Below are 22305 nucleotides of genomic sequence, written 5' to 3'. Positions count from 1 at the left end.
CAGCACTGCTAACCATAAACACTAATATCGATCTTTCATTAACAGAAACTGTATAAAGCCGGGTACGAGGAGCTGAAAAAGAAAGGTTATGACATGAAAGTCGATGCCATCTCGATAAAGGCTGCAAAGGCATCAAGAGACATTGCTAGTGAGGTGAGAATTCCGTATTCACTTTTATTCCCTTAGTATTTCATGCTTTCTTCTTTTAATTATTACAAATGCTGACTTTGTTTGTGAAATAATTAGCAATTATACTATCTTCAAATTATCCCGAAACCTGAACTATATTTTGAGATTAAGAAAAACAGGGATAAACTTGATACTGATTTGTAAGACCCAGGCTAAGTGTTGTACAGCACGTTGGAATAACCTTGCTCTGTCTTTCTGCAGTTCAAATACAAAGCTGCCTATCGTCAGCAACAAGGCCACCATGTTGGGTTCCGCAGTCTTCAAGATGACCCCAAATCCGTGTGGGCTATGCACGTGGCCAAAATCCAGAGCGAAAGGGAGTACAGGAAGGAATATGAAAAGTGGAGGACGAAGTTCAATACACCCGTTGACATGTTGGGAATAGTGCTAGCCAAGAAGTGCCAGACTTTAGTCAGTGATATAGACTATAAGCACAGACTTCACAAATGGACCTGTCTACCTGACCAGAATGACGTCGTCCAGGCCAGAAAAATATATGACATCCAAAGTGACGTAAGTATTTTTGGACAGCCAGCGTCTGCCTGTTATCATCCAAGCGCAATGCCCCAAAAAGAGTTTTGATCTATACAGTTGTCAATCGCAGTACGCATTTATGAATATGGTTTTTCCTTCGCAGACCTATCTATGAATAAAACTTGTAAAATAATCAACAAACTAAATGACCACCCTCTCTTCTCTCTAGAATCTCTACAAAGCTGACCTTCAGTGGCTTAAAGGGGTCGGTTGGTCTCCCTCTGGATCCTTGGAGGATGAGAAAAACAAAAGGGCCTCATCGATCCTGAGTGACAAGAAGTATCGCCAGCATCCAGATAAATTACAGTTTACCAGCGTCCCCGATTCTTTGGAAATGGTCCTGGCAAAATCAAATGCTGAAATCATGAATAAGGTATGTTTTGGGGCCAGTTTGTTCTAATTGATGTCTTAGCCCTGTAACAGTTTTGGGACAAGGTTCTGAGTTTGGAACAATCACCTTTTAAAAAAAAACAAGAAAAACTACAAAATAGTGCGCACAACCTAGAAGGTTTCAACTATTTTTTTTAAGGGTTCTATATAAGACTGATACTAATTGTTGCCCTTGTGCTTCTCCTGATCTTTTTTAGCGGTTGTATACCAATGCATGGAACAAAGATAAAACCCAAATCCATATCATGCCAGATACTCCAGAAGTCCTTCTTGCAAAACAGAACAAGCTGAACTTTAGCGAGGTAAGTTTCCGTTGTAAATGCTCGAGTAAGTGGTAACCGAGGACACTTCTACAACTTATGCTTCATTCATTTGAATTCATTCACTGTCAAATATCTATTTAATTAGGAAAATAAAGTGAATTATTTTAATTTTTCAGTATTTGAAATGAAAAGGGTACAGTTATACTAAAATAATGTACCCATATTTACAAAGTTATGTGCATCCTCACATTCTGTTAAAGGTAAAATTGTTTCTTTTTTAGTTAATCTTTGAACACGCAGCTCAGCCAAGGCAGGGCTTAATGTGCCTTAAGAGAGAACCTACAGAATAAAAAGTATATAGAACGTAAAATAGGGTTAAAATATTACTAACTCATTATATGTTTTATTTAGAAACTATATAAACAAGCAATGGAAGACGACAAAGCCAAGGGTTACGATCTCCGAACTGATGCTATCGCCATCAAAGCAGCCAAAGCCTCTCGGGATATTGTCAGCGATGTAAGTATTTCCGTATTATATGGGATGAGGAATGCTATAATTTGGATTGTTCCAATAACAGCAGGCAGTATTTTGGTGAAAATATGCTTAGTTAATGCTGAATTGGGACTTGGTTTCTTCATTCCATTTCTAGGTTTTCTTTTCAACATTCTGGATACATAATTGTAGTCAACAAAGGGATGAAGAATTATGTTCTTGGCTTTATACAAGGAAGTCAGAATGGGTCCAACAAATTAGATACAGGCTAATGACAATCACTTTTATAGCTAACATTTGAATCTAAATTGTAAATTATAATACAATATGAACAAATACTAAATAAATACCATGTTACCATGTCACAAATACAATGGGATTATCAGAAGACAGTTTAATGTGATAGGGATGGTTGTATATTTATGTGACTCGTGTCTCAAAAAGTTACTGTGACATATTCATTTTAAATCCATTAAATATATATATATATTTTTTGTCATACAGTACAAGTACAAAACTGCGTACCGCAAACAACTGGGACACCATGTTGGATTCCGCAGCTTGCAAGATGATCCTAAGTTGGTATGGTCCATGCATTTGGCAAAGATCCAGAGCGATAGGGAGTACAAGAAAGATTTTGAAAAATGGAAGACCAAATTCAATAGTCCGGTGGACATGCTGGGGATCTTACTGGCTAAGAAGTGCCAGACGTTGGTCAGCGACATCGATTATCGACGACGTCTGCATCAATGGACATGTCTACCCGACAAAATCGATGTCATTCAGGCCAAAAAAGCCAATGAACTCCAGAGTGATGTAAGTAAGAGCCAATTGTAAGATTTACCAATATTAAAACAAAAATACAATTGCTACAACTTGCTTTTAAATGAAACTCCTAGAATCACTTTTAGTGATTATTACAAACAGTGTTTTTCTCTTGAAATGCTCTGAAATTGAATTAAGACAAATTAAAACTCTGTTTTTACCTTCAGAATTTGTACAAGTCAGACCTCCAGTGGTTGAAAGGAATCGGCTGGACTCCAATCGGGTCACTTGATGTTGAAAAGGCTAAGAGGGCTGGCGAGATTATAAGTGACAACAAATACAGACAGGCTCCCGACAAGATTAAGTTTACAAGCGTTACAGATTCTCTTGAGTTGGAGTTGGCAAAATCCAATGCCGCCATAATGAATAAGGTAATTGAAACAATGTTAACGGCGCCTAAATTATGTTGCAGGCACTTCTTTATTGTATATTTTTTATATCAGCTTATTGGAAGCTTTTTTAGTGCAATCCAATGTATTTCTTTTAAATTAAATGACGACAATCAATAATGCAAATATGTCAATGTTTTGACTAAATGATAACACCAATAACTATGTACAGTAATGTTATTCCAACAGCCGATGTAATATATAATACTGTATTTTAACCAAAAAATGGCATTTTGTGAATATTAAAAAGTAATGATTAAAGGAAATATCCTTCCCCAATGTTGACACAGCATATGACGTGTTTTCTTTTCTAAAGATTGTTTTTTTAATTGCCTTGACTTGTCTAAACCTAAAACAATTTTGTACCTGGCTTGATCCTGCAGAGATTGTACACAGAGGCATGGAATAAAGACAAGACCACCGTTCACATCATGCCAGATACACCAGAAATCACCCTGGCAAGACAGAATAAAATGAACTATAGCGAGGTAGGTAACTATTTAAGTGGCTATTATTTAATGGCCTAAGTTCCATAGATGGGTAATATTTGGTTTATTACGTTTATGGTTATAATTTCTCTGTCTCAAGATTTAACCATTTGCCGTTTTTTTTAATCAATCATCACTGATTATTATTGAATTGGCTAAATTCCCAGATTTATTCTGGCAACCCTGCCAACTCCATAATAAAAGGTCAATTACTGAGTTGGCAGAGTTCCCAGAATAATTCTGGGAACTTAGCCAACTGATATAATTAGCAGTTTCTGTGTCGAGAAAGCATTCCAAGTTTGTTTTATATCTTACATCATTTCCATGTTTTCTCAAATAAACAGGAAACAGATAAAGTATTTTAAGTAGTGTCTCCTTTCGGACTAGTTAATCATGGTAAATGATTGTGGTTTTTGTTCTTCCTTATTAGAGCTTGTATAAACTTTCGCTGGAAGAATCGAAGAAGAAAGGATATGACCTAAGGGTGGACGCTATCTCTATCAAAGCTGCCAAAGCATCTAGAGAGATTGCCAGTGATGTAAGTTCCCGCACAAAATAACTTTGAGTAATGCTGATTGTTATTCATTAATTCAGATCAGAAAGTGTTTTTACGTCATCGGTTATATTCTTTCCAGTTACCTGTTTTCTCAAAAAAATGTAAATGCTCAATTTTCTAATTTAGTACAAGTATAAAACTGGATACCGCAAGCAGCTGGGACACCACGTTGGTTTCCGAAGTCTCCAGGATGATCCGAAATCTGTCTGGGCAATGCATGTGGCTAAGATCCAGAGCCAAAGGGAGTACCAGAAAGACTTTGAAAAGAGCAAGACGAAGTTTAACATGCCTGTCGATGTGCTGGACATCCAACTGGCTAAAAAATGCCAGATGCTGGTCAGCGAAATTGATTACCGACAGCGTCTACACCAATGGACCTGCCTTCCAGACCAGAATGATGTCATCCAAGCCAGGAAAGCCTACGATCTGCAGAGTGATGTAAGTATCATCTGGGATGTTAATTTTAAGAAATACTTGGAGATGATAAAAACCAAACAATGTAGTAATCATACAGAGAGAAAAAATGTATTTTATTTTTTTCTTGTATTTTAATGACAAACTTTCTTATTATTTTTTCGGTAATAGATCCAGTATAAATCAGACCTGTCATGGTTGAAAGGCATTGGTTGGGTTCCAATCGGCTCACTGGATAATGAAAAGAACAAGAGAGCTTCGGACATTTTGAGCGAAAAGAAATACCGCCAGCCTCCTAACACCATGAAATTCACCAGCGTGACGGATTCAATGGAAATGGAACTTGCAAAGACAAATGCAGACATCATGAACAAGGTAAAGCCAAGAGATAAACAGGGTTATGCACCACAGGAATCTTTTAAATAGACAGACCTAATTAAGAGAGAGAATTTAATTATGTGAAATTATAGGAAATTGTATAAAAATGCATACATTTAAGCAAAACAGTGATAACTACCTAGAAAAAAACTTCCAGGAACATGTGAAAACAATATTGTGAACCTGAAGAGGATCATGGAACGGGGAGATTTAATGGACCACTGGATACTTATTTGACATCCAAATATTTGTTCTACTTGCGTAGCTTTCTAAATAGAATCTTCCATATCAAGGAGTAAAATAATGCCTTAAAATACATGTTCTGATATGACCAACAGCAATTTTTTTTAATTAGGACAACAGAATCTAATTAATAATAATTTTTTTTTATTGTCAAGCGCTTATATACTGAAGCCTGGAACAAGGACAAGACAACTATCCATGTGATGCCAGACACTCCAGAGATCCTACTGGCCAAAGCCAATCGTATGAATTTTAGTGAGGTATGTATCAATGTTATATTAATATTATTACGTAGCCGCCTGTATAATACTCATCATGACTGGAGTCATTACTTACTATCTTTGATCTGGAAGTGCACACAAGCACGTCAACGCTATATCAATCTGTCTAAATTCAGCATTCATATTTTTTTTTCTGATCTTATGATAGAAACTCTACAAGCTCGCCCTGGAAGAAAGTAAGAAGAAAGGCTACGATCTACCTAAAGATGCCATCGCAATCAAAGCTGCCAAAGCATCGCGAGATATTGTCAGCGATGTAAGTATTCTTAGTAAAATAAGATCCTTTCAAAACTTTTTATCAGAACGGCTTCTTATATATATGACTCTAACACTGTATATTTATTTTATTATTACCAGTACAAATACAAAGCCGGGTACCGCAAGCAGCTGGGTCACCATGTTGGATTCAGAAGTCTACTGGATGATCCCAAGTCGGTGTGGGCCATGCACATTGCCAAGATCCAGAGCGACAGGGAATACAAGAAGGACTTTGAAAAATCCAAGACCAAATATAACAGCCCCGTGGAAATGCTGTCCGTGCTGCTGGCCAAGAACTGCCAGAAATTGGTCAGTGACATTGACTATCGCCACTACCTCCACCAATGGACATGTCTGCCCGACCAGAATGACGTCATCCAAGCCAAGAAAGCCTACGAGCTGCAGAGTGACGTAAGTTCATTGAAGTCACTTTCTGTGCATGCAGTAGGTCTCGCTGGTGGCGAGTAAAGTGCATGCGCGGACTGCTCACATCTTCTGCAAGCCATGACACTGGTGGTGGGGAAAGAGGCAAATGCATAGGGGTAATTGTAATGAATCCCTCCACGCATTTGCAAGGGAGGTATGGTGATAATTTAAAGGGGACACCCAGCTATCATATGCATTAAAGTGCATATTACGGCTTTAGTCTCTCTTTAAAGTTGACTTTTTATGACAATGTGTATCTCTTCTTCAGGCAATCTACAAATCTGATCTGGAATGGTTGAAGGGCATTGGATGGGTCCCCGCTGGCTCCCTTGAAGTTGAAAAAGTGAAAAAAGCCACTGAAATCCTGAGTGACAAGTGTTATCGTCAAAAACCTGACACTTTTAAATTCACATCCATTCCTGACTCCATGGAACTGGTCCTTGCTAAAAATAATGCTCTTCAAATGAATAGTGTAAGTTAAATTATTTAATATAGTAAATTCTGATAAGCTGTATTGTCCATACTTTATTAATAAAATTAGCTATGCAGGCATATGATGGGGGGGAAGGACAAGTATAGTGTACTGCATATACTTCATCATTTGTGCATCTTTGATAATGGAGACCGCAGTTTAGAATATTTTCACCAAGATTCCTTTCTTCTTATGCTTTCCAGAGACTTTACAAAGAAGCCTGGGACAACGACAAAACAACTATTCACGTCATGCCTGATACGCCTGAAATTTTGCTTGCTAAAGCCAACTCCGTAAATGTTAGCAATGTAAGTAGCGTCTGTCAAGAGGCTATTAAATTATTTTTGGATCCAAATCTTCAAATTTAGGCAATAAGGAATTATCTCTCATCCCAAGCATGCAAAACGAGTCTTGTCTCCTGTCTTCTTAAAAAATCTCCGTCTATAACATAAAGTGACGCAACTGTTTTGTTTCAGAAACTGTACACAAAAGGATGGGATGAAGCCAAAGCGAAATCTTTCGACATAAGAGCTGACGCCATTGCTATTAAGAGTGCAAGAGCCTCACGAGACATTGCCAGTGATGTGAGTTACTTGTCTTTGAAAACGTTCATAGGCTTGCTTATGTCATTTGCAGCTTGTTGTGTAAACATATAAATTTGTAGGAATATATTTATATATATATAGATAGATATTTGGATTCCTACACCACACTTCCCATCCTTACTTTTTGTAAAATGATTTGGCATTTCATGTTGTTCTTAACCATCTTCTCTTATAATATTTCTCTACAATTTTCTCATCACTCTTTTTTGGCTCTAAGTAAGTTAAAGTTCTACACAATACATGCATTGATTCACATTTGCTTTATGATTATCAGTACAAATACAAAGCCGGGTACCGCAAGCAGCTGGGTCACCATGTTGGATTCAGAAGTTTGCTGGATGATCCCAAGTCGGTGTGGGCCATGCACATTGCCAAGATCCAGAGCGACAGGGAGTACAAGAAGGACTTTGAAAAATCCAAGACCAGATATAACAGCCCCGTGGAAATGCTGTCCGTGCTGCTGGCCAAGAACTGCCAGAAATTGGTCAGTGACATTGACTATCGCCACTACCTCCACCAATGGACATGTCTGCCCGACCAGAATGACGTCATCCAAGCCAAGAAAGCCTACGAGCTGCAGAGTGACGTAAGTTGTATTTCCAGCAATTATTAGAAGGGTTTTTTTTTTCAGCATATGTACAAATCAAAGTGCAGTTATTAAATAATGCCTGATTTTATTGCAAAATATAAATTTTAGCTAGTTTGGGAAAATGCCTTAATGAAGTGTGCTTGGTTTTCGAGTGGCTATAAACCATACAAAATTACCACAATTCCTAAAATAATGTAACATAAGAATGCAAACCTAGAAGACAAATTTAGAAGTAGAGAGAATTCCTTATTATTGGAGGCTAACGGTTCTTCTTTTACCAGTGGCTATATAAATCTGACATGGAATGGATTCGTGGCTGTGGATGGATGCCCAACGACTCCCTGGAAGTGAACAAAGTCAAGAAAGCTCAAGAAATCTTAAGCGAGCAGAAGTACCGTCAACACCCAGATACCCTCAAATTCACCAGCGTTGTTGACCTTCCATCCATTGTTTTGGCCAAAACAAACGCTCTTCAGCTCAGTGACGTAAGACATTTTCGATTGTTTGAGATAAAAATATTCTTAAACAATATTGCCGAGATAGCGTAAACAAATGTTATTTAATGTATTGATGTTATTAACATTAATCTCGTTTTTTTTTCTTATTTAGTCTGTTTACAAAGATGCTTGGGAGAAAGAGAAAACTAATTTCAGCCTCCCCTCCGACACCCCTCAGATGATGCAGTCGAAAATCAACGCTGTGAATATTAGCAATGTAGGTACCCTACTGCTCACTCCAAATATGTGATTTTAATTATATATATATATATATATATATAATACAGGGACTAAGATAGTGAAAGTCGTGAGCATTTTATGGAGATATTTCTGTGGGGTCGTTAAAGTGTCTTCCACTTAATTGTCTTCCTGGTGGCTCAGAATATTATTGATATATCTAGTTTCTTTAAAACTAGGGTATAAAGGAGAGGTCCAAAACTTCCTCTGTTCTTACTTTACAGAAACAATATCAACAAGCCTGGGAAGATGCCAAGAAGGATGGTTATGACTTGAGAGCAGATGCAATTGCGGTTAAGAGCGCCAAAGCATCGCGGGACATTGCTAGTGACGTAAGTGACTCTAATTATTTAAATTATTTCCAAATAATAATTGTGCTGCACATCACAGAAAAAATCATATTGCATTATATTTCTTTTCTTAACTTAGTATAAGTACAAAGCCGGGTACCGCAAGCAGCTGGGTCACCATGTTGGATTCAGAAGTCTACTGGATGATCCTAAGTCGGTGTGGGCCATGCACGTTGCCAAGATCCAGAGCGACAGGGAGTACAAGAAGGACTTTGAAAAATCAAAGACCAAATATAACAGCCCCGTGGAAATGCTGTCCGTGCTGCTGGCCAAGAACTGCCAGAAATTGGTCAGTGACATTGACTATCGCCACTACCTCCACCAATGGACATGTCTGCCCGACCAGAATGACGTCATCCAAGCCAAGAAAGCCTACGAGCTGCAGAGTGACGTAAGTTGTATTTCCAGCAATTATTGGAAGGTTTTTTTTTCCAGTGTATGTACAAATCAAAGTGCAGTTAAAAAATAATGCCTGATTTTATTGCAAAATATAAATTTTAGCTAGTTTGGGAAAATGCCTTAATGAAGTGTGCTTGGTTTTGGAAGCAGCTATAAAGCATAGGAAATTACCAGAATTCCTAAAATAATGTAACATAAAAATGGAAAACTAGAAGACAAATTTAGAAGTAGAAAGAGTTCCTTATTATTGAAAGCCGGTTCTTCTTTTACCAGTGGATATATAAATCTGACATGGAATGGATTCGTGGCTGTGGATGGATGCCCAACGACTCCCTGGAAGTGAACAAAGTCAAGAAAGCTCAAGAAATCCTAAGTGAACAGATGTATCGCCAAGCGCCGGATACCATTAAATTTACCAGCATCGTCGACCCTCCATCAATTGTCCTCGCCAAAACAAATGCTCTCCAAATCAGCGATGTGAGTAGTTGTTGATTGATTAGCACAAACCAAGACTATCTACACACCCAAATGTATCAATAGCCAAAGTATCTGTGATCTTTAGTGAATGAGTATGCATTAGTTGACCGATTAGTGACTCCAAAAATTTTTTGGGGCTATACCACAGTTGCAATCCCACTGAATCGCATGAGCAATGGTTGTAGAAACTGCTACAGGTATAAAAGTATTATCAGGCACCAGCCAGAACAACAGCACATTCTACAAACACTCCTAACACTTTCCTTTCTTACACGTCTTCAGAAAGTGTACAGAGATGCATGGGATAAAGAAAAAACACAGTTCAGCCTGCCTTCAGACACTCCTCAGATGTTACAGTCCAAGATCAACGCAGCGAACATCAGCGAAGTAAGTATTCCATCTCCCCTCTTCATTCAAAGCAAGACATGTCGTTAATGGGATAGGAGGTTCTGAGTCTTAGTATAATGGATTGTTACATTTTATCTGCTACTAAAATACACTTTTTCTCCCTGACAATGGGGGGGGGTATGGCTTTGAGCTAAATGTATTAATGTACCCACTGTTTGCAGGTGGAGTGCAGTGGACAATGTAGTAGACATTCTAAGACTATTATTTTGGAATTCAAAATAAATGATGTCCACGGCTATATATGAAACCGTTTGTATTTACATGTTGAATGCAAATATATATGTTTGTGAACATATGGATAGTTACTTGGGGTTTGCAGATTATAATATAATGTGTTTTGTGATTTGCAGAAAGTATACAAGCAAGATTATGAAGCTGCCAAGAAGGATGGTTATGACTTAAGAGCCGATGCGATCCCGATCCGCAGCGCGAAGGCTTCAAGGGATATTGCCAGTGATGTATGTAATGTCTCGAGGAGTGTGTTAAGGAGATTGGGCAGAGGGCAGATTGTGACAATGTTATCACAGCTCGCTTCCAACAACCAGTGACTGGTTAAGGGTGACACTACTTACAAGAGAACAGCTAGTTTGCTCTACTCATTCTTGGTTTTGTACTCTCTTTCTCTTTCTCTCTTTCTCTTTTTCTGTCTTTCTCTCTCTCTCTTTCTTTCTCTCTCTCTTTCTTTCTCTCTTTCTTTCTCTCTCTCGCTTTCCTTTTTCTTTCTTTCTTTCTTTCTTTCTTTTCTCAATATATATATATATATATATATATATATAAATGCTTTTCAACCTAGCTAAACCCTATGAAATGATTATTATTATTATTTATTGTTTTATATAGCCCCATAAAATCTCTTTATTATAACTGGTAAATTCAATATATGTCTGAAGACTTGATCTGACCACATGGAAGCATTCGGGACATTAGATTTTACTGTGGAATGACTAAGAGTTTTCTTTTGTACGTGGTATATTCTGTGAGACTGTCACAAATTTGGCATTTTTTCCTTTTGCTGTTGTTCTTTGTTATCTCTCATTCATGCAGAAATAGAATACTTGTTGATATTCTTTTTTTTTTTTAAATTCAACTCCTTATAGTACAAATATAAAAGCGCCCATGAAAAGCAGAAGGGTCACTACATTGGAGCCCCCACGGCACATGATGACCCCAAGCTGATGTGGCTGATTAACTCAGGCAAACTTCCAAGCCAATTAGGATACAAAATGGATTACGAGAAATCAAAGGCCAGGATCCACATACCAGCAGATATGGTATCAATCCAAACTGCCAAACAGGTCCAGGGAATAGCAAGTGAAATTGATTATCGTCACTACCTCCACCAATGGACATGTCACCCGGATCAGAACGATTGCATACAGGCTAAGAAAGCATATGAATTACAAAGCGATGTGAGTATATGAGCTCCCAATCTCATTTATGCATGTTTTATTTATTATTATTATTGTTATTATTATTATTATTATTAAAGAATGTATTAATTTTTTTAACATGTAGCATACTGACGAGATTTACTCTGTAGTTCGGTAATTAAGGATAAAGAACTAATCAATGTACTTTGCTGTTGCAGAATGTGTATAAGTCAGACTTGGAATGGATCCGTGGCTGTGGATGGATGCCCAACGATTCAGTAGAAGTTAAGAAAGTGAAGAACGCCCAAGACATATTAAGTGAACACCTGTACCGCCAACCAGCAAGCAACTTATCATTCACCAGCATTGTGGACTTGCCTTCTATTCTTCTGGCTAAAACAAATGCTGACCAGATCAGTCAGGTATGGTAGTTATTACGATATCTCATTATGGTGATTTGTTATCACAAGATTGCTTAAAACAATATAATAGGTGTGTTCTATTTTAACACAACTCTTCTTTTGGCTTTTTGTTTTCTAAAGAGCAAATATAAAGAAGCTTGGGAGCAAGACAAGAGAACAATCCACGTGATGCCTGATACCCCAGAAATCATGCTGTCCAGAGCTAATGCTATAAATATCAGCAATGTACGTAACTCTGGGTATTTCATTGCTACGTATATATTAGAGAATTATGATTTTTTTCCATGTATAGGTCAATCAGTGTATAATTTATCTGTAAAATTACTATTTAAATGCAAAACTAACTTAACAAAAAGATAAATATACTCTGTTCCACTACAAGATATATATATATATATATATATATATATATATATATATATATATATATAATAAAATAATATAATGTATTTGAGTCTGTGTGAAGTTGGCGACATATCAGTGTTATTTAAAGTAAATCAAAGATGTCACGTGGGAAAAAAGTGATGCCATGCTTAGTGTAATAGGTTGATCAGAGCTTATTAAGGATAAATACATATCAGTCTTATGAATAATGTGTTGTTTATACTTTTTTTTTTTACAGAAATTATATAGAGAGGGCTGGGATAAAGTGAAGATGGTCTACGATCTTAGGGCTGATGCCATCCCTATTAAAGCTGCCAAAGCTTCTAGAGAAATTGCAAGTGATGTAAGTAAACCAATTAGAAAATATATTTTTAAATGTCTAATTATTAAGTGGAATCCTTCTGATTTATGTGTCCCTTTTTTTGTAGTATAAATACAAGCTAGCGCACGAGAAACTGAAAGGCCACTACGTTGGCACCCCCACAGCTCGAGATGACAACAAACTAGCCTGGTATATGCGGGCATCCAAACTTCCCAGTGACCTGGAATATAAGAAGGACTTTGAGAAGACAAAGACAAGGGTGAACCTGCCTGTCGATATGGTGTCCATTGTATCAGCCAAACAATGCCAGACGTTGGTCAGCGATATTGATTACCGGCATTACCTGCACCAATGGACCTGCCTTCCGGACCAGAATGACGTCATCCAAGCCAAAAAAGCATACGACCTACAGAGCGATGTACGTTTTCCCTTATCTTAACTATGTTACTATGTTACTAAGTCCTTAAATAGTACTTTTGTTCAGTAAAAAAGTTGGTTTACTTACCCATCGCCTCACGCCAACAACAGAGAAGCCGGCAGTGTCCATAACTCGTTGTCGAATCCTCTCTGTCGGAAGGGAGTATCCAACAATGTGTATACACACTGTCGGCAAACAAAACAGGCAGTAGGTACGCAAAATCAGTTGTTTTTCACTAGGAGACTAAATATAACAATGAAAACCTTACTTTATTGTCTTTTTAAGATTATACGAGAATCATGGATCTTTTGTTTATATTATTATATATTTCACTGATTTTAGTCTAAATGTAAACGTTAAGTATTGACACTGTCGTTCTTGTTTCATATATAGGATACGAGACTCATTTTACGATTAACATATATTTCTAAAATCTATAGGCTGTGTATAAGTCCGATCTGGAGTGGCTCCGTGGTATTGGATGGATGCCCAATGATTCTTACGACGTGAAAAAGGTTAAATTTGCCCAGGACATCCTGAGTGAGGTACGGTTTAAATTCCTTCCTGTATTCTATTTAAATGTAGCGGAAAATCAGCCTGAAATAATGTTTATTAATTACATTGTAATATTTATTCCTTTTTTTTTAACAGAGGAAATACAGAACGAAGCCAGAGGCTCTAAGCTTCACGCCTGTCACCGACAGAGTGGATTATGTCACCGCTAAACAAGGTGGCGAGATTCTGAGTGACGTAAGTACTTCATATGCTATATTTTATTATATATAATAGGATGTATTGTCAAGTATTTGGATAAGCTTGAGCTGTCCGATTGTATGTGCAATGTTGGTTGTCCAGCGTGCTTTTGTCGTATGGCCTTATTTGGTAACATTTTCCAAAGTTTTATTTTTTTATTTAATAAAATAGCATTTATTGAAAATAAATTATTCACAAGCAGGCCCTGACTGGCCATCTGGCACATGCCAGCTGGTGATACCCGACCGCACGATACACGAGCATAAAAACTCAATCGTATCCAGCCGTCAGTCGTACTCACTTCATTAAAGTGCCAGGGCTGCCTCATCATCCCCATCCAGCCCCGTTCCCAAGGCAATGAACGTGATTCACATGTTACTAAACAGTTTGTCTCCATTTGAATGATTTTCCAAATGAACAGTATTTTCTCCAGTGCTGAGTAAAGAATATATTGTTTTTTTCAGATTAAGTACCATGAAGCTTGGAACGGCATCAAGTCAAAATACACGGCTTTAAGTGACACTCCACTGCTTGTCACAGCTCGGGAAGCAGCCAAGAATGTTAATAATGTAGGTATTCTGTGATTTTTACGTGCGCTTCCATCAGCGTCTCCATACAAGAGGTCATTAGTAGTTACTGAATGGCAGGTATAGTGTAGAAGAAGCATTATAATCAAAACATAGTCAATGAGATTCTTATCACACTAATTTATTTATGATAGAAATGTACATGGTAGAGGCAAAAAACAAAATGCTACTCATATTATTTGATTAAGACAATATTCTGTAGTTTTAACGTATGCTTCCTACCTTAAATGTATATAAATGGATTAAATTAACTTCTCTTAATATAATATATCAAGTAAAAAATAATAAAAAATGAAAGTTAAAAAAAAAAAAAAAAGAAAAAAAGCATTGATGTAGAAAGAAAAAATTTATTTAATTTGTATGAAAAATAATATTAGATCATTTAGTAGGTTCCCAAAAAAAATGTTCTGTGCGTTATACAGACTCGAACGCTTATTATTTCAGAAACTTTACAAAGAAGGCTGGGAGAATATAAAAGCTACAAGTTACCTGCTACCGAAAGACGCAGTTCAAATTTCACATGCTAAAAAGAGCGGCGATATCCAGAGCGAGGTAACGTTATCAATTGCCGAGATGTGCGTTTTATTATAAATACATATATTAATCCACGCTTCTAAATAGGAGCAGAACTCAATTACCATAACTTGATTTAATTCAATTACCAAAACACATAACGGATTTATGATTTTAACGGGTAATTTTGTTTTTAGTTGAAATATAAGGCTGATTACGTCAAGCAAAAGGGCCACTACGTTGGCGTCAAAAGCGCCGATGAAGATCCCAAACTAAAATGGTTTAAACACGCCAACCTGATTCAGAATGAAAGAGAGTACAAAAAACTTTATGAAAAGCTGAAATCAAAAGTGCATATCCCCGGAGACATGGTGTCCATTGAAGCCGCAAAACAAGGTCAGACTTTGGCCAGCGACATCGACTACCGCCATTACCTGCACGAGTGGACATGCCACCCAGATCAAAACGACTGCATACAGGCTCGAAAAGCCTACGACCTTCAGAGTGATGTAAGTCTACTTATATTAAATTATTTTTAAAATAAAAAATATAAAAATTATATAAAAAATTAAATTATATTTGGATTCAAAGTAACTTCCCTGATTTCTCTCCATTTTTCATTTATTTGCCCAAACACAAGAATTTCTACAGGATTAAGCTTTTAATGATAATTACTTAGGAATAAATGTCAAATAAGTGAACAGCGTTCTTTGCCATTCTAGAATATTTACAAATCTGACCTGGAATGGATTCGTGGTTGCGGGTGGATTCCTCTTGACTCCGTGGAACATCAGAAAGTACGGAAAGCCCAGGAGCTGGTCAATGAGGTGCGTAAACACACACTTTTTACTCTAGTTTCTCACCATTGGAAGCTTTGGCTCCACGTTGTATAACGCCGTGTTTTCCACTCTCCAGAGAGCTTACAAGAAAGATGCTATGGACAATTTCTCCAAATACTCCCATGTGGTTGACACACCACCCATCGTGCTTGCCAAGCTCAATAACATCAACCAAAGTGATGTAAGTCGTTTTGTGTCTATCCCGTATCATGTTATCTGTTGATCGCGCTTTCTTCTAAGCAATAATGTTACCATTACACTTTGCTGAATGTTCTTACCTTTGATACCTTTTGTACTTTAGCTGAAATACAAAGAAACCTTCAACATGGAGAAAGGCCAGTATATTGGTTCCGCTGAAACACCCCAGATTACTCATTCCAGAGAGATGTCTAAGCTTGCCAGCGATGTAAGTTTTTGTATTGCAAACCATGAAACATGAGCCTTTTATGACATTTTAGTGAATATCGGGCCCTTATGAGACGTAGGATCATGGCTGAACAGTCCATGAGTATATTTCTCCGATACCCTGTAGTTTAAACCTAAAGGAGCTTCGCATAACAGACCCTTTTAGCTCATCGACGAGAGTTATGAGATGATTACTGTTTTAAGTTGCTAGAGTAAATTCTAGGTTTCAAACACAGGTTGAGAAAGGTTGGGAATATAATATGAATCAATTACTGCCTAGGCGTGCGATATACAAAGTAGAATATGATATAAAATGTAAAAAACAGATTGATACTCTGTATGTTGAAAGTATAAATTAGCGCACTATACTGCTTTTATGTTGAACATAAAGATATAGCAGCAGCTCTTGATACTTGCATCAGGTAAAGACACATATTTTGTTTAATATTTTTAATCTATCTATTTTCTGTTTTCAGAAATCATACAAAGACTCGTGGGACAGCATGAAAGCTTTGGGTTACCAAATACCCCCAGACTACATACCTATTGTTGGCGCTAAGCATGCCAGGCTGGTCTCCAGTGAGGTAAGTGCATTATATTAAGTAAGGTCACTGAGACCGTTAGTATTCCTATCGCATATCGATAAAACTTTTATATCTGTTTTTTTTTTCCCCAGCTCAAATACAAGGAGAATTATGAACGGGAGAAAGGCCATTACCTCGCTGGAGGTCAGATCGATGATTTCCCAAGCGTTGTGAAATCGATGGCTTTCCAGAAGATGAGGAGCATGGTAATTTTCCTAATTACAAGACAAATACCTAGACTTTTTTTTTAGTGGACTGTATTCAGATTACGATACTTTTACTTTTATAATCAAATGGACAAGTTCTGTGCACCCAATATCATACAATGTCATTGGATGTCATGCTAATAAAAACAGATCATATGAGATGTTATTCTCTAAGGAAATGGGTTTGTATTAAGAGATGAAATATAGAAATAGAGGCATTTACAATATAATAATTGGGCAAGGGTTTGGGAGGCTGGTGGACGCAACAAAAAGTTCTTCTCTTTGATCATTTTGCGACAGGGAATTCAGAATGCAGTCATTTGTCTTTCCTCCATTCTAGTTGGACTATAAAAGGTCATATGAAACTAACAAGATGAAGATCAATATCCCAGGAGATATGTTAAATAACATTCTGGCTAAGAAGTGCCAGCAGATCCTAAGTGACATTGAGTACCGTCACTACCTCCATGAGTGGACATGTCTGCCGGACGAGAGAAACGTTATTCATGCCCGAAAAGCCAACGAATTGTTGAGTGATGTAAGTAACAAGTTATCGCCGGTTGGAGAAATAATGATGTAACTACCACTAGGACCACTGAAGTCCAATCATGGCCTTTTCAATAAATAATTTCATTTACTTTACTAAAAGGGGGTTTTAAGGGATATGTATCTACATTTATAACGTTTTACATAATCCAATGAATGCGCAGTTCTGCAGATTTACAATAATATCTAAATTTACTAAAACTGTAATTACCGTACTTTATATAGAATTTAGTCATATTATATTTTTGAATATTGAAATGACGTCATTCACTCCTTTATTTGCATTATGTTGGGTTGGGTATTGCAAGTTATTAATTATATTCTTTTTATTTTTAAGGTATTCTACAAAGATGATATGAACTGGTTGAAGGGCATCGGATGTTACGTCTGGGACACTCCAGAAATCCTACTTGCCAAGAAGTCATACGACCTTCAGAGCCAGGTAGGGAATTATTTTAGAGATAGTTGTGTTACTATTGCTATTGAACAGAACAAACCTAATATTTTTAAGAATTAAAACAAATTATCTTTTCTTTTAAACCCCTGCATAGATCAAATACACATCTGGTGGGAAAGAAAACCTGCAGAATTATAGCGTTGTTACAGACACTCCTGTATACGTGACCGCTGTTCAGAGCGCCATTAACGCGAGTGACGTGAGTAGTTAATGAAATACTATAGATGTGTATGACATGGGTCACCGATATCTGCGTCTTACCCTTATCTCAATCTGTCCAATTTACAGGTGAAGTACAAGGAGGACTTCCACAAAAACAAGGATAAGTATACAACGGTTCTAGAAACCGTGGACTACAACCGAACACAGAACCTCAAGGACCTGTTTAGCAACGTGAGTACAAATGGGAGACCTTAAGATAAATCACGGGTTATATGGCAAAATATTTGGTGGAAATGGAGCAATGTACAGAAGGGAATGGCAGAAAAAAGATTCAGGGAGAAAGAGAAAATAATAGAATGAAGAAAGAGAGAAGAAGGTGAATTTACTTATGTAACATTGATTGATAATAAGGAGCATGTGTTACAAATATCCAGTAGTTTGGGGAGAGTTTATTATAGTCGGTTTCTCTCATTCACCAATTTTCCGTTAAAGAAACCCATAGAAGGATCAGGTTGAGTCCATTTTCACACAAAATAAAAAGAAATTCATTTCAAAGTTTAAAAAAAAAACATCGGGGTCGATAATTGTTTAATATTCTGAAACCTAGATCTGTTCTGTGATATTAGATTAAAAACAATAATTCTGTGTTGTACTGGCCCATTTAATCTAATCTGCATGTTAGATTTTTTATAAAGAAGACCTGATATTACAATGCAAACATTTACTGTATTTACATATATGTATATAATGCCTGCAGAATTTGTACAAACAAGCATGGGATCAAGTAAAGGCTACAAGTTACCAGCTGCCACCTGAGACGGTTGCGTTGGCCTTTGCAAAACGGAACAAACATATCGCCAGTACGGTAAGTGTTTCTTTAGCGCGTATTACTGTTATTGAACAGCTTTTTAAATATTACGTATTTAAACATAGTAGAAAATCCTGTCTGCTTGGATGTAAATGATCCGCTGTTGACCATACTTCTCCATTAATGCTTAGACCCATAGCTTTCATTTCTAACCCCAAAATCAAACAAATTAAGTGATTTCCCCCCCCCCCCTTTACATATTCAGCTGAAGTACCGCGAGGAATATGAAAAGTTTAAAGCACTTTACACTTTACCACGGGGTATTCAGGATGATCCAAACACCGCAAGATGTCTTCGGGTCGGCAAGCTTCCCCTGGACGTGAGTAGAGCCTTTTTCATAACATGTCGACAGATTTTTAGAACCGGCCTGAATTTACTACGTTGCCTCCTAAGCCGCCGAGCTACTGGGGGAACTGCGTAAAAACAAAGTTCATCGAAACTAAGGATATTTCAGATTTTCTCAGCTACAGAATATTTCTGTAAGGCAACAATTCAGGTGTTTTATTATAATGTATAATATAATGTATAATAATTATTATATTATTATTATTATTATTAATGATAGCAGAAGCCTGAAATATGGATAAAATATGTTAGTATCACTAATGTTAAATATTAAAACACGATATAGAACATAATAGGTGTGCAGCTATATACATTTCCAACGTTGCTCCTTTTCCAGCGTCTGTACAGAGACGTATATGAGAAGAACAAGATGAAGATTCACATCGCGCCCGACATGATGGAAATCATTTCTGCCCGGGAGACACAGAATAAAGTCAGCAACATTGATTACCGCAAATATCTCCATGAATGGATCTGCTTGCCCGATCTCCAGGTTTACGCGCACGCGCGCAAGGTCAACGATCAACTCAGCGACGTGAGTTTCTTTATACCTGGAACTTTGTCCTAGTTAATAAAAAAAAAAATATATTCACTCTGAAAAACAGTATTTCAAAAGCAGGTGACCCTATGACTAATGTGTTCTTTCCTAGTTGGGTATATAGACTGCTTTTTGTATTGATTAATTTGTGGCTATGGATTTTCCAGCAATAAACGGCGTATTATCACTTTTATTTTCCATTCCAGATCGTATACAAGGATGACCTGAATTGGCTTAAGGGGCTTGGATGCTTTGTTTGGGACACTCCTGAAATTCTTCATGCTAAGCATGCATATGACCTCCGTGATGACGTAAGTAGAATTTTCTACAAGAGATAGGACTTTTGGGTAACTTTGTCCTATGGAACCATCCTAAAATACTTGGTTCGGTGATGTTCCTCTTTAGCAAAATCCTCATTTGATCGATAATGGCTTAATGTCAAGACCGTTCAGGGGGATAGATGATTGAGAAAGTCTCCGGCTTACCGACCCAAATGTATCTTCTTTACAGTACAAGTACAAGGCAAAAGCTGAGGAGTTGAAGAAAACATACACTTCAGTATTGGACACTCCACTTTACCTCCAGTCTAAAACCAGCGGCCAGCAGAGCAGCGATGTGAGTATCTGTCTGTTTATTACCTCGAATCACATAGGGATATCCGCGGATATATTGAAACATTTAAGTAAATTCTGGACACCCCCGATCACTGAAGATCAGAAATATGGAAGTAGAGAGGAGATCCTACAATGAATAAAAGGGATCCATGATGTTTGTGTAGAGCGGTTACATATAGTGTATATATAGTGTGTTTATATGGTATTCGTTTTATTGAAGCTAACATGGGCTCAAGCTCTGGATCGTGTAAAACCAAATCAACATCTTTGATCACGGGAATTGGTTACCATCCGCTGGAGGAGAATTATGGGAATCGTATTTTATTAGCAGCTAGGAAATGGCGGACTGTGGCTAATATTGTGGGCTTTTTTCTTACGGTGACAGAATGAGTTGATGTTTTTTTTTGTCGTTCGTAGGTTTTATACCATTCAGATTATGAACATAACATCAGAGGCAAAGTTTCTTCAACCACAACAACAGTTGATTTGGATAGAGCCAGGAATGCTAACAAGATACAGAACGAGGTATGGGAATCCTACCATTACTCTCTCTCATTGCAAGTTTATTGAGTATTATACTATTAATTAGGTTTTTTGTATTAAGATTACATTTCACTTTGCTTACTCTCTCTCTTTTTTATACTATAACAGAACATGTATCGTGAAGCTGGTGTCAAGTCGCTTCCTAAGGGATACAGTCTACCCAAAGACACCCCACTTATTGTTCAAGCCAAGAAAGCCCAGGCTATTGGAAGTGATGTAAGTGAGGCCATAACTCCTATCCCCATTCATTCCTCCCTCTCTTTTTACGTCCGCGGTTCTACGCCATCTGTCTTGTTTGTTTTGGGGTATGAGAGAGCGTGGTAGATAGATGGAACAGAAGCGGTAGAGGCTAATACAGTGAGAGAATTTACACATGCAGGGATAGTCATAAAGCTATCCCGAATTTAAGACAAGATCAAAGACTGATGAATATGGGCAAACTAGATGGGCCGGATGGTACTTATCTACGGTCAAATTCTATGTTTCTAATGCAAGCTCTCTGCTCCTACCATGGATTATAATATACATACATACTGTAACTCTCTATACTGTGGAAGAAGTAAGAATAGCAAGAAAATAATTTTTATGTTATGAATCAAACAATTTTTTTTTTTGTTCTTTTGTGTTATTTAGCTAAAATATAAAGAAGTCTATGAACACCTGAAGGCCAAATCCTACACTCTGGGACCGGACAACGTCAGCTCAGTAAACATCAAGAATGTGAACAAGATCCTTAACGAGGTATGAAGTCTCCGGGTGTTTCGAAGCCTTGGAATTTAGGAAGTTGATTATTGGCACAAAACTGGCTCATTTTAGGGAAAAAATAACTGTTTCTGTGCATTTCACGTAAAAAAAAAAATTATGCCTTTTTTCTGTGGCATCAGAAAGGTAGGAATTATATATGAACAGAGCACAAAAATTATGAAAGGATCATCGAAGTTTTTTGTACTGTGTGTTTCAGAGGCTGTACCGCCAGTTATATCACAAACAGAAGGACAAAATCCACACCACGCCTGATACTCCAGAAATCCGCCAAGTCAAGGCCACCCAAGAAGCCATCAGTGATGTAAGATTATTTCCAGTGTTTTATTAATGCCATCATATATTGCCGCGACGAACCCTTACATCATTCTGCATTCATTTATATTTCATCAGCTGGTCTACAAATCGGACTACTTCAAGCTACAAGGGCATATGATCTCCATGCCATACACCCCACAAACCATTCATTGCCGCTACGTAGGAGAGATAACCAGCGATGTAAGT

General features: G+C 37.3%; 1 protein-coding gene across 1 annotated transcript in view; it reads left to right on the top strand.

Annotated features, from left to right (window-relative positions):
* Nucleotides 1-22305, top strand: part of LOC149285194 (nebulin-like) — an 85451-nt gene that overhangs the window by 28703 nt on the left and 34443 nt on the right. The window contains exons 47-100 of the mRNA XM_089495736.1: nt 46-153; nt 391-702; nt 893-1096; nt 1311-1415; nt 1788-1895; nt 2376-2687; nt 2864-3067; nt 3469-3573; nt 4004-4111; nt 4256-4567; nt 4715-4918; nt 5320-5424; nt 5594-5701; nt 5803-6114; nt 6398-6601; nt 6805-6909; nt 7078-7185; nt 7481-7792; nt 8077-8280; nt 8405-8509; nt 8754-8861; nt 8959-9270; nt 9552-9755; nt 10038-10142; nt 10514-10621; nt 11261-11572; nt 11752-11955; nt 12076-12180; nt 12578-12682; nt 12768-13079; nt 13520-13624; nt 13731-13829; nt 14297-14401; nt 14864-14971; nt 15130-15441; nt 15655-15759; nt 15848-15952; nt 16073-16177; nt 16653-16760; nt 16853-16966; nt 17307-17504; nt 17850-17954; nt 18064-18168; nt 18258-18362; nt 18889-18996; nt 19205-19318; nt 19682-19879; nt 20089-20193; nt 20393-20497; nt 20914-21021; nt 21148-21255; nt 21673-21780; nt 22001-22105; nt 22195-22299. Coding sequence (XP_089351862.1) covers nt 46-153; nt 391-702; nt 893-1096; nt 1311-1415; nt 1788-1895; nt 2376-2687; nt 2864-3067; nt 3469-3573; nt 4004-4111; nt 4256-4567; nt 4715-4918; nt 5320-5424; nt 5594-5701; nt 5803-6114; nt 6398-6601; nt 6805-6909; nt 7078-7185; nt 7481-7792; nt 8077-8280; nt 8405-8509; nt 8754-8861; nt 8959-9270; nt 9552-9755; nt 10038-10142; nt 10514-10621; nt 11261-11572; nt 11752-11955; nt 12076-12180; nt 12578-12682; nt 12768-13079; nt 13520-13624; nt 13731-13829; nt 14297-14401; nt 14864-14971; nt 15130-15441; nt 15655-15759; nt 15848-15952; nt 16073-16177; nt 16653-16760; nt 16853-16966; nt 17307-17504; nt 17850-17954; nt 18064-18168; nt 18258-18362; nt 18889-18996; nt 19205-19318; nt 19682-19879; nt 20089-20193; nt 20393-20497; nt 20914-21021; nt 21148-21255; nt 21673-21780; nt 22001-22105; nt 22195-22299 — 8463 coding nt within the window. The remainder of the gene's footprint in view (nt 1-45; nt 154-390; nt 703-892; nt 1097-1310; nt 1416-1787; nt 1896-2375; nt 2688-2863; nt 3068-3468; nt 3574-4003; nt 4112-4255; nt 4568-4714; nt 4919-5319; nt 5425-5593; nt 5702-5802; nt 6115-6397; nt 6602-6804; nt 6910-7077; nt 7186-7480; nt 7793-8076; nt 8281-8404; nt 8510-8753; nt 8862-8958; nt 9271-9551; nt 9756-10037; nt 10143-10513; nt 10622-11260; nt 11573-11751; nt 11956-12075; nt 12181-12577; nt 12683-12767; nt 13080-13519; nt 13625-13730; nt 13830-14296; nt 14402-14863; nt 14972-15129; nt 15442-15654; nt 15760-15847; nt 15953-16072; nt 16178-16652; nt 16761-16852; nt 16967-17306; nt 17505-17849; nt 17955-18063; nt 18169-18257; nt 18363-18888; nt 18997-19204; nt 19319-19681; nt 19880-20088; nt 20194-20392; nt 20498-20913; nt 21022-21147; nt 21256-21672; nt 21781-22000; nt 22106-22194; nt 22300-22305) is intronic.

This window comes from Sceloporus occidentalis, unplaced genomic scaffold (assembly GCF_023333645.1).
Source record: "Sceloporus occidentalis isolate IW3139 unplaced genomic scaffold, rSceOcc1.0.p SCAF_83, whole genome shotgun sequence".
Lineage (NCBI taxonomy): Eukaryota > Metazoa > Chordata > Lepidosauria > Squamata > Phrynosomatidae > Sceloporus > Sceloporus occidentalis.
The sequence above is the reverse complement of the archived record's forward strand: the minus strand, read 5'-3'. Positions and strand labels throughout refer to the sequence as shown.